At 35.2% G+C, this 12,868-nt stretch overlaps 1 protein-coding gene and 1 long non-coding RNA gene across 2 annotated transcripts in view; both read left to right on the top strand.

The window, feature by feature from the left end:
- The first annotated feature begins 95 nt into the window (after window positions 1-95).
- Window positions 96-7,629, top strand: LOC125227267. The gene is made up of 3 exons (XR_007177167.1): window positions 96-167; window positions 3,534-3,653; window positions 7,477-7,629. It is a non-coding gene; the product is annotated as an uncharacterized LOC125227267 (long non-coding RNA).
- Window positions 7,630-12,584: 4,955 nt separating this feature from the next.
- LOC125227208 (uncharacterized protein C05D11.1-like) overlaps window positions 12,585-12,868 on the top strand; it is a 35,912-nt gene continuing 35,628 nt past the window's right edge. The window contains exon 1 of the mRNA XM_048131461.1: window positions 12,585-12,826. Coding sequence (XP_047987418.1) covers window positions 12,688-12,826 — 139 coding nt within the window. The 5' untranslated portion in view covers window positions 12,585-12,687. The remainder of the gene's footprint in view (window positions 12,827-12,868) is intronic.

The raw sequence follows: 12,868 nt of genomic DNA, 5'->3' as shown, positions 1-12,868 counted from the left end.
TTGGCAAGGGTGGTTAAATTGAAAATTAAAATCTGAAAGGTTTTTTGTTATTTCAAATGTACAGTATTGGATTTCATGTTTTTCAGCTTCATCATCAATTCCCATGGAAGCGGTCCCTGCTGCACCCGTGCTAGCTGCATGTAGCACAACGCCGGCACTCGTCAAAGGTAATATTAATACTTGATCATGCATCACAAAATGTAGGATGTATATGTAAGTACATTAAAATAGATGACATTTGATGAAGTGGAACTACTGATCATGATATTGATGACGAAATGTTAAACTATCTGGGGGCACGGTAGTGCCCCGCCAAGTCGAGCAAAAAGAGGCACGGCCTCTTCTGGAAGCAATTCAGACCATTTTCAACCCCTTGTTATTCCGTGATGGATAAAACTAGAAGCCTGAATTTTCAGCACCCAAGCAGTCATTGAAAAACACGGTATATTCCAAATTTCATCTAATTTGAGCCAGTAGTTTAGGAATAATAGCTAGCCAAAGGTTCTTAATTTTGTCCCTCACTGGCTGACTGACATACGATCATCAATGATTATAAGACACTTGGATTGGACTTATTGTCCCAGAGCTGTAAGAACCTCTTTTTGACACATGACAGCGTCCACAATACGTAAACTCGCGCAACCTAATGAATTTTTAAATAAAATCATGTAATAATATTTAAAAAAATCAAGTACTTAAAAACAATATTTCGCTTACTTTAAACATAATCTAACACATGTTACATTTTTGCGGATCTTCGTTAGTGAGTATTTTACGATATTAGTTTATCATGCAGGATTTACTTATTATGTCATTTATCATTCATTTCTATTTTTAAACTAGTGCTGTGGCAGAGTCTGTCATTTCGATTCAAATGACATTTCAGTAAGTTGACAGAAATCGTATATTTGTTTAAGCGCCTCCTTGTACATAGGGCCTAATCGATTCACCAATTCGAAATTAATCGTTAGATTTGGCAAACGATACGTCTTAGCCACATCGCAACATACTTCAAAACAAATGTGTCAAAAATGTGAACTTACGAATTCGGGACAATAGTTACGCAAAAACATTTAAATCCACTTGTATAGTCGACTACAAAGAGATGTATCCATTTTTTCACCTTATTACAATGCAATAAGGTGAAAAAGTGGATATATCACTTTGTAGTCGTCTGTACAAAATCTAGTACACTTGGATGCTTCAAAGGACGTAGCAGGATAAGGGAAGAAAAAATGCCCTTTGATGTTTAGAAGCTGTTTTTTTTTCTATAGTTACTTACACTTAGTAGTATGATTGTGCAAAGTTTTGTTGAAAAATTCCCAGTGGTTCAGCCGGCAGATAAAAAAAACCAAATTCATGAAATATGATTTTTCTCTAATAGTTATTTGTTATACAAGGGGGCAAAGTTGTATTTTAACGCCGAGTGTGGAATTGAAAAACGAGCAAGTGAAAGGATTCTATAGTTGAACCACGAGCGAAGCGAGTGGTTCTAGAATAGAATCCTGAACTTGCGAGTTTTTTAACACACGAGAAGTAAAATATATTTGCACCCGTGTGTAACACAAAACTTTTCCCCTCACTATAGCGAGGAAACTACAACGCAAAAAATGCGTTTATCACTGCTTCCAGTAGTTCCACAGGTGGTAAATCATCTTTATTACTAGATTCACCTACTTTTATCAATTTTAAAGCAGTTAATTTGACTTTATTCAAGGTCAAATTACTTTACCCACTAGTGGATAAAATGCGTTTTTACCCGCTGGTATTAAAGGACAAAACACGTGTTTCCGAGCTAGTGAGGGGAAAAAGTATTTAACTCTATCATACAATCTTTTTTTCATTTTGGTTAACTAAATAGTACTTATAACCTGGAAGAAATTTGACTTTCCTCCCATGGGTATCATAGAAGTCGACTGTGGGATATGGGTTCCATTTGTTTTGAATGAATGAATGAATGAAATGAATGAATGAAAATGAATGAACGAAATCGTTTATTCACAATGAACATATGGTTACAAAAGATCTTGGATTACAATAATGTGTCCCTTAATATATTCAGTCTAGGTAGACGTGTGAAAACAGGATGTCAGTGATATTATGATCACTCAGTCATTTAAAATTAATTGCAACTATTTTATTACGTCTAATTAGATTTACAAAATGTATATTTGGCAACGAATAGGTGTAAAGATTTAATGAAATGTCACTAGTATAATTGAAATTAACATTAGGTATTGAATGAAGAAAGAATACAGGCAACAAGAGCTAATTAAGAATATAATAAGTTATATAGATAAGATCTTCTGATATCAGTTAACATTTAAAAATTATGCAACAAATAGTCATTTATACTGTAGAAGCAGTTATCAATTAATATTTGATACAATGTCTTTTTGCACTTGTTAATAGGCAATGTTTTTATTTCAGCTGGTATTTTATTAAATATATTAATGCACATGCAATACGCGCTTTTGTTCCTAATTGCTAACTTACTGGTAGTTGGCAGTGCTAACCTATGGCGCCTATGGGACCGTGTTGTTTCTTTGTCTGCTATAAACGTAAATAGTTCAAAGTTAAGTTTCACAAAGACACATATCTCGTAAATATAGAGGCAGGGGAGGGATAGTAGTTTATGCTTAATAAATAAAGGTTTACACGGTTCTAGTCTTTTTTACAAAAAGAATTTCCCTTTTGCTGTGTTAAGTAATACACACACACACGGGCCTATTCCCAGGCCAGGCCTGAACCTTTAAGCATAATCTTTTACGGTAGGGAAAATACAATTACCTAATATATCTGTGCTCATCATACAAATAAATGCCGTTACCGGAATTCGAACCCGGAACCACGGCGTAGCAGGCAGGGTCACTACCGACTAGGACAGAATGGTTGTCAAAAGTATAAAAAGAATAGATGAAGGAAAGTTCTTCTTATAAAAGTAAAATTTTCAACTCAAGTTCCAACAACTTTACTGAACTCTTCAAAATCGCCATCAGAAATTTCCACACAGATAAAAAAATCTTTATTGGGATTTGTCTTTTCTATTTTCGTCAACGCAGAAAAAGTAAAAAAAAAAAAAAAAAAAACAACAATTATAATTATATATTTCGCGTATAATGAATTTACAGCATTCGTGGTCAACGGGTGACTGAGGAAAAAATTACAATGTGCAAAAGCTACCCACATACAAGAAATAGGTATAACCTAACCACAAAATTAAAATTTTGAAAAAACCCCTACCGCCACATAGTAGACCGATTTTCATGAAACATGGATAAGAACATTCCCGACTAACTCAGCTTTCAGACAAAAAAAAATCTAAATCGGTTCATCCGTTCGGGAGTTACGATGCCACAGACAGACATACACACAGACATTCACAGACAGACAAAAAGACAGACAGACACGTCAAACTTATAACACCCCGTCGTTTTTGCGTCGGTGGTTAATTAATGAACCATGACCATTATGTTACTTCATGAGTAACTATCGCGGTAACAAAAGACAATATTGTATTGTTTTGTTTGCAGGCTATAAAGTTTCGTGGCCTCAACCCCCTATCGCCTCGGAGTTCCGTCAAGCAGGCTAGCAAAGACAGTGCTCCCTGCAGCAGCTTCGAGTCTTCGGAAAGCAGTTATAGTACAGGAACGGTAAGAATATCATCATCATCAGTAGCATAATCCTTGTCTGCCCATAGTATATTCAAATAAGTCAAGTCATCAGACAGTAGAACGTTATAAATGAGGAGTGTCTTTTCAAAAGGGCTTATTTCCACTTTGAACTTTTTTGGGAAATCGAGAAAAACATAATTCCACGGAATTGATTTTGAAATTAATATTTAATTTGCAAAATTGTAATATTGTAAGTTGACGTTAATGCTATGATTACATCAAACGTAACATGTGTACCTAAATAAATATTTAATTATCATATGTTTTTGAGAATTAAGCACTTTTGATGCGAACTTTTGGGAATTAAGCCCTTTTGTTGTGGCCTCGTAGCGTAAACGTTATTATTTTAAAATAGTTTTATTTAATTTTTGGATTTTGTATTAAGTTAGTTGATATCAATGTTGTTGTACTACATACATTGGTTTATCCACATAAATAATCATTACACATTTTTCAAAATGTGTTCTAAACTTTGATGTTACTCTTTTTTTTAAAGATCAGGGCGAGACTTTTCGAGCTTTAATCTCAAAACAACACGTAATTTTCTATACTAAAAAAACTGCATTCATAGTTTAAAAAAAAGAAAAAATGGAAATAAGCCCTTTTGAAAAGACACTCCTCAAATATCATCGCCTTCATCAAAACTAGTAGCCCCAAAATTTTACTGTTTAGTTAAATAGACGACCAGAGATGGTGCCATCATCATCATTATCAAAAGTAGTAGTAGACATGTCAATTCTCAGTTTAGACTGGCAAAGACAGTGCTCCTTGCAGTAGCTTTAGAAAGCAGTGATAGTACTGGAACGGTAAAGATATAATCCTCTTCATCATCACCATAAGCGACTCTCTGTCAGTTCTGTCAAATAGATCAGCAAAGTAGTCTGTCAAATAGATCAGCAGTAAGCATATTTGTATACCTACAGTACCGGTCAAAAGTTTGAGTTCACCCTTTGATTTCGGTACAAATGAGTACTTTTGTACGATAATTATCTTCGGTTTGGTAGTCGAATTATGTTTTCAACTTATATTTATTGTTTTGTGGAGATTTGTTTTACTAGTTAGACACAATTCACGTACCTTTCTTTCACTAAAATCTAATAAACATGACGGCAAAATGCTAGTTATATTTATGGCCTTGCCTTTGCCACTAATTGAGACACATCTTTACACGAAACACAGTTTTAGCCAGATAATATAGGCCAAATAATTATTTAGCCTATAAGATTTGAGGGAAACAGATGTTAAAAAAATATAAATTGTTTACGAAACAAATGTTGACGTCTGAACTACAAAAAACTATCTCTCTAAAGCAGTCAATTGTACTGAAAACAAGGAGTGAACTTAAATTTTTGACCGGTACTGTACTTGTAATACCTAATACCTAGTGAAGTTAATTTCTATAAGATTTCTATCTGTCTGTTTCTGTTAACATGTTTCATGTGCTGTTGGTTTTCCAATAAATAAATAATAAATAATAATACGATGCCCCACTACAATATCTTGGAGTCTTCAAAGAGTACGGTAAATTATACACGTTAAACTTTCGTGACACATATTCAAATAATTATATAATAAGTAATTATATTCTATATATATATTATAGTGGTAATTATATTCTATATGCCTGAAGAGGGGCCTCCGAATTGGCCCGAAACATGTCGCAGCAATAGCGATATAATAACGTGAGTACAACCGTATTTTAATTAATTATTTGAGTACGGTAAATTACCGACGGATTTCAATCAAACTTTTCTTGACTCGGCTTAACCAAAATCATACAAAATGATGTTTTAAATAAACGAATTCAGAATGTCAAAAAGCAAAGTTTCTCCAAGATGTTTGTTTAATCTAATCTCATATTTGATGATTCAAACCTGGATAAATTGATATATCTAGTTTTAATATTAGTAATCTCTTTCCAAGGGCCCATTTCTCAAAACTGAAAGTTATAAGTTAAAGCGTATAAATACGCATTGATCAATATTAGTAAACAAAGCTTAAATATAATTTATTATAATGTTTTGTTTTGACATCGTTTGACACTTACGTTTTCTTTTCACGGTAGCTATCTTAGTTCTTTGATCCAATTTCCAGTGTGCTCTAAGAAACGCATAGAACGTGCAACGACTATTTATCCCATTATTTTTACAATTAACAACAAAACAACATTGGTGACCCATTTCAAACATTGCACATTGTACTATATTTTATGAGTTTTGATAGATGACAAACCACAATCAGTGTCGATTTTGACCACCGCAAACACTGCGATCGCTTTGCTTACCCCCTCCATGCACTTCGCACGAAGCCAATAGCTAACCTAACAAAATCTTGTAGCACTGACTATATCAATATTAAAAATATTTAATATTTTAAAGAAAATGGACTGACTTGGCAATCGCATGAAACAATCTCATATTAATAGGTATAACTGGTATAAGTAACATAAATATAACTTGTGAGACATTGTATTTTCATGCGATGGCCAAGTCCGTCCATTTTCTTTAAAACATTAAATATTTTTAAATTGATATGGTCACTATAACATTTTGTTAGGTTAGCTATAACCTACATAATAACATTAATAACTTATGGCAGAGGTCCTTTAAGTAGGGACTGAATAACATAAACATAACCGACTTGGTATTACAGGGATCTCACAAATTTTTACGCCAGAAGAAATTAATGGCGAGACTTGCTTTTTTTACAAGTTTTGTTTTTGATGGGATCTCATTTTTTTTGTAGAAAACAAATGGAACCCATATCCCATAGTCGACTTCTACGATACCCATGGGAGGAAAGTGGGTGGTCAGATTCTTAACCCGTCACCACACGAGGCATCTTAGGTACATAATATTATTACATAGACAGATACCTACACTGATTTATTCACTGCAAATATAACTTAGTAATCCTATATATTGATTACAAAGGTTTTTTTACAAGTTTTGTTTTTGATGGGATATACATTTCTATGTATGATTGTTAAGCAAGCTACCTACCGTATACTTATATGATAAATATGATCTGAAAAGACGAAACCATATGTATAGAACGTTTGTTATGGTGTATGTTGGATAGTCAATGGCACACTTATATCATGACATCCCATACATGGGAGTGTTTATTGGCTTCGTGCGAAGTGCATGGAGGGGGTAAGCAAAGCGATCACCAGTGCTTGCGGTGGTCAAAATCGACACTGAGTGTGGTTGTCATCTATCAAAACTCATAAAATATAATACAATGTGTAATGTTTGATATGGGGCATCAATGTTGTTTCGTTGTTAATTGTAAAAATAATGGCGTAAATAGTCGTTGCACGTTCTATGCGTTTCTTAGAGCACACTGGAAATTGGATCAAAGAACTAAATGGATAGCTATTACGGTGAAAAGAAAACGTAAATGACATGTCAAAACAAAACATTATAATAAATTATATTTAAGCTTTGTTTACCTAATATTGTTCAATACACTGTTAGTATTTTTCCTACCGTAAAAGATTATGCTTAAAGATTCAGGCCTAGCCTGGGAATGGGCCCGTGTCGGATATTTCTGCGGCCGCGGATATGACTAGGTACTTACGTTTAGATTTGTTTTATATGGCATTAACGGGACGGAGGTTTAGCGAATACCATGTCACTAGTTCGAAGAACCGCGTCGAGTGGAGGGCCAGCCTTTTAAGAGGTCGTGAAACCCATGACAGGTCCTGGTTTCAAAACTTAGCCCGAAAACGGGCAATAAGGCATAACGAGGATCGCGCTCGTGTAGAGATAGAGACTAATTCTAGTTTTATTTGTGACAGATGTGGTAGGTTATGCCGATCACGAATCGGGTTATATAGCCACAAGCGCCGCTGTCCCTAGATCTGAGACGCTGCTTAAATCATCTGTAAAGATGTACAAGGCCTGATGATGAGTTCGAAGAACTTGTACCATTACTCCTATGTTCTTCAAGATTCCTTATATGCCCTGCCAATTTATTAACTCTTTCTGTAGTCTGGGGTTGGAAGACTTGGAAGTTTATACCGTGAGTAATGCTTTGGAAACTGATTTTTGGTATTATATTATATCCATGTCTTTATAATCTATCTACCTAAATTACACTTGAAATAGTAGCTCTTGTTATTCGATTTATTTAAAATTAACGAAAAATCGTTAAAATATAATGTTTGTTTACATGTAATTTTTTGACATTTTCCACTTCAAGTTCACATGGTAGTGAGCGTAATTGTCGTGCACGTAGCCAATTACTAGTTTTGACTCTGGCAACCTGTCGCTTGTCACTCAACTGTCATTCGGTCACATCCTCTTTACAGACCGCTTAGGTAACAGCTTTCGTATGTTCAATCTCATATATTTTAAGCTATATACTAAGTTTCTGATTTTTGTGACAACCTTTACATGTCTGGATTGTAGTAATACACGACTGATAAAGGACTGCGTGGTTTTTCTGTTCAATATCAACCAATTGGAACCCTCGGCCACTCTAGAACTATGTCATAGTGACGTTATAAATCAAATTGTAAGAACACTCTTACTGCTTGTCATTTTGACATGGTTGTAGAGTGGCCTAGGTTCCAATTGGTTGACTGTACCTGACCGGATCTCTGATTCTCTGCACAACATATTTCAGCTTCAGCGCCAAACCATGAAGAGGATGTGGCACTAGTACCACCTTCAGGAAGCAAAACCCCTCTTGCGACATCAACAAGGCAAAATGTACTTTGTAAGTATTTGCGTATTTCTTAAGAGCACGGTGAGCAGTCCTTAAAACATGTTTAATAAACGGGTCTCTATTGGTTCTACACTTGCTCAAACATGTTCCGAAAATATTGTACTAAATGCTTACTATGGAAATGTCTATCCCTTACTTACATACGGAGTTATCTACTGGGGTAATTCTGTAGATGTTCATACGACATTCAAATTACAGAAAAAATGCTTAAGAACTGTATATCGTATGTACACAGAAGATTCACTTCGTGACGTATTTAAAGAAAAACGTATTTTGACATTAGCAAGTATTTACATCTTAGAGCTATGTATATTTATAAAGAGTCAAGCTGCATATTTTGTTAAAAAGTCTTCATTAAAAAATAATATAAGAGACCAATACAAATATGACCTATATCTTCCACGGGTTAACAACTCTATGTACAAAAAGAGCACGTTTATTATGGCTATCCGTATTTTCAATCATCTTCCTCTCAATATCAAAGCGCTAGACGGAATTATGTTTAAATGTAAGCTCAAGAGTTGGCTGATTGAGCAAGTGTTTTATGACACAAAAGAATTTTTTGCTAGTTAATAAGACACCTATGTAATGTTAGATAATAAGCTTAGTTATAAAATGGGTAGGTTACCTACCATAATTGTACGCCCTAGCAGGCAACTGTTGATACTTCTTGTATAAAAAAACACCTATGCATGTACACAGTTATACAATAAAATTCTATTCTATTCTATTCTATTCTATTCCCATGTTTTTTGAAGTCCGATTTTTACTATCCATAACGTTTTCCGTCATAATTTTTCTTAGTCATATTATCACTAGTCATAAAATTAAACTTTAGAAATTGTAATTCCGATTTTTGAAAGTCATAGTTAGTCTGCGGCTGTCGCGAGTTATACATTCTTGTAAATCCTCCTTACCTCCCTTGTTGCACAAATGTACTAGTTTTTTTCATTGTTTTGATGGATTTTTCTTATAATAAGTAGTATAATTTGCATACAAAAAACCCAACTATTGGGCCGCCTGTCACTGAATGTGTTAAGATCCTAATGCCGTAAAGGTCGTTATACATACCCGATTTAATTTATTTTGGTACTTAGTTGTATTTCATGACGGATGGTAAATATGAAGTTGAAGGTGGATGGATACAAGGGTACTGGGACTGGGGTGGGGGTGGATGGGTAAGGGTACAGATGGATGGAATGTGTGGAGTATGATATGAGAGTGAAGGGTATTAGTATGGAAATGACGGCTGAAAGAGAGGAATGGAAGAAGAAAATTTACTGCGCCGACCCCAAGTAACTGGGTGACAATCACCACAAAAATTAAGAAAATATGTAGTACAGGTATATATTGCAACTATCTGTTTCAGCTCCGTCACCCATACTGATGAAGAAAAAACAGGCTCATGTGCCTAAGTTGGATGCTGCGTCGACCACCAAGGAAACATTAATGGGTGAGATTTCCTACCCTACACGTACAAGTGTGCTTGTAACTTGTAAGGATGCGAATCAAAGAATATAATGGAGTAGTTTAGCTATGTCTTATGATAACCTCGTTCTATTTTACAAATGTGATGTTTTTCTTTTTTGCAGATTGGGATAATTCTAAAGAAAAATTGATAAGACAACTTAACAAAGTCAAATCAACCGTTAGGTCACTGAAGCGTAACGCGATCCTCCTAGACCGCCTCGAATCGTCGTTGTGCAATTGGCGTTGAAAAACCAAAAAAGAAAACCCAAGGGTCGTTGCTGGACGAAAAAGTACAAGATAGCATGTTTATCTATTGGGTTGGTAAGAAAGTAATGAGCGAATCATAACCAATATTGTAATTTTTATTTAATTTATTATTTTAATCATTTATCAAAAATATAACGGCCTTCGTTATCTACTACTTTGTCTCCATCGTTCTGGTAAAGAATGAATAGCATCGGCGAAGAAGTTCTTAGGTTTAGATTCAAAAAACTCAGCTATGTACTGTCGTAGATGGGCTTGATCATCGAACTTTTTTTCATTCAAGGCATTGCTTAGCGATCTGAACAATGCGAAATCCGTAGGTGCCAAGTCTGGAGAGTACGGTGGATGAGGTATCACTTTCCAACCTAGCTCCAATAGCTTTAGCCGAGTCACTTTTGCAATGTGTGGGCCAGCATTGTCGTGTAAGAAAAAAACTTTAGCATGCTGTGGACGATTCTGACAGATTTTTTGGTTTAAATTTTCAAGCTGATTACAGTATACTGATGCGGTAACAGTCATTCCACTTGGTAGGAGTTCCCAGTGAATAATACCATGAATATCCCACCAAACGGACATCATAACTTTTTTCGGGTGAGGCTCTGTTTTTGGTGCCTCTATTCCTTTTTCGTTTGGAGCTAGCCACTGACGTTTGCGTGTGTGATTTATATATAAGACCCATTTTTCATCTCCAGTGATAAGATGGTCCAACCAGTTGAATGTGCGGCGAAAAGACAGAAGTTGTATGCAGATATCGGCACGGCGGTTTAGTTGATCTCTATCAAGTTCGTGCGGTATCCAAACACTGTATTTGTAGTTTTTTCCCAACTCGTGTAAATGTGTTTCTATGGTGACATGAGAGCAGCCTATCTCGGTAGCAAGAGTATGACTCGTTAGCCTCGGATCTCCTTCAATTAAGGTTTTTAATTTGGCTACATCAATCTTCACCGGTCGACCAGACTTAGGTTGATCTGATAATGAAAAGTCGCCACTACGAAACCGCTGGAACCATCGTTTCCCCGTGGCCTCAGACACAACTTCAGGAGCAACACGCTGACATATATTACGCACTGCTTCGGCGGCTGAATGGCCAGACTGAAATTCATATAGTAAGCAATGCCTTACATGCACTTTAAATTCGTCCATTTTATTCCTTATATTAGCTCGGCGACAGCTAGTGAATGACTGACGAGAAACTGTGCGACTCGCCCTTTATATACTTTCGACCATAGAAGATTCTAGAACTCTCTCAAAAATTGTATGTGGAATTCAATCGATCGCTCATTACTTTCTTACCAACCCAATATATTAAAACGATCACCCAAGGCATATGGGTGTTCTCCGTTAAGAAGTCCTTTGTGCTAGCGATTCAAATAATTAGCATTACGTAATGATTTTTCATATAGGTAGTAAAAAGTACTTTTTCAGTACAGATGGTGTTTTTTTTACGCACTAGTGCGAGAAGTGGTTTATTATATGCCAGATAGAAACTTCGGAGGCCCATCTGTACTGAAAAACGTCGTACGATACACGTGCAAAAAGGAAATTCGTAACTCGTGTCGATTTAAAACAAAGTATTATTGTGATTCACTATATTTAATATTCATCATTAATTTCTGCAACAGTAGGTACTATTCAAATATCTAAAAACGAGCGTCACTTTCCTTTGTACATCCTTACACAAAAAATCAATAATTCATTTATTGCAAATGTGATTTACAAATGTGATATATTATTGACTGGTACTGCAGATCTTGTCAGACGAAGATACAATCATGCTATTGCTCATATTATCATTCTTTTAAAGAAGAAAAGCTGCGTAACCCGCGCGTGAATTATTTTATTAATAATTTAGAATTAAGAAGTGTAGCGAGGCTGCATGCTTTGTTGGTGTTACAGAAGTTATTTTTTACCCTCCATAACTAGAAAGAAGTATGAGGAAAAAACATGTTTGTCGACCAATAAAAAATAAATTTATTTAGACCATTAAATTTCACAATTGTTCTATTATTTCTTAATTGTAGATAAATAAGCGAGAGCTCATAGTACAATCATTGTTAATATGAAATGTTGATTAGGACTTAAGTACTATATAATGACATGTACATGTACTCGTTTTAGACAATTTCTTAGCTCTCACTTAGTTATCGTACTCCTAAAACCTGAAATCCTGAGCTTACTAGGCCACGCGCCCGTGCAATAATTTCATCGATATCGATAAAAGCATTTGAAATATGGACATCACTATTATCGAATTTTCACATCACTATCTTTGACACCTGTCATGCGTCAATGACGTTACGTAATGGTAACACTCGACGCAAACCCTTATGTTGGTAGCATTAGGATGATATGCTCATACATTGTACTTTTTTTCAGAAATGTATGGAGTTCCGTCTCTTAAAACGTAGTGATTATATTCTCTTTGCTTTTCTTTTGTATTGTCCTGTCACGTATCACCGGATTCACCGGTATCGTTGTCCAATCATATCTATTGTGTGTTATTGCTGAAATTTGATCAAGAATCCAGAAGACATTATTCAATAATATGTCTCATTTCAAACTAATATCCTCAACAAAAGCATCTGATGTGATTCCTGTGAACAAATACAAGTCTGAAAGAACAGGCCTCACTGTAATTATAGCTGATGTTGAGGGTCCGGTGGTGAACGGATTTTTCTGTCTCGGTATATATTTGTTTAATTATTTATGATTATTTAGAATTATTG

This window comes from Leguminivora glycinivorella, chromosome 6 (assembly GCF_023078275.1).
Source record: "Leguminivora glycinivorella isolate SPB_JAAS2020 chromosome 6, LegGlyc_1.1, whole genome shotgun sequence".
Lineage (NCBI taxonomy): Eukaryota > Metazoa > Arthropoda > Insecta > Lepidoptera > Tortricidae > Leguminivora > Leguminivora glycinivorella.
The sequence above is the reverse complement of the archived record's forward strand: the minus strand, read 5'-3'. Positions and strand labels throughout refer to the sequence as shown.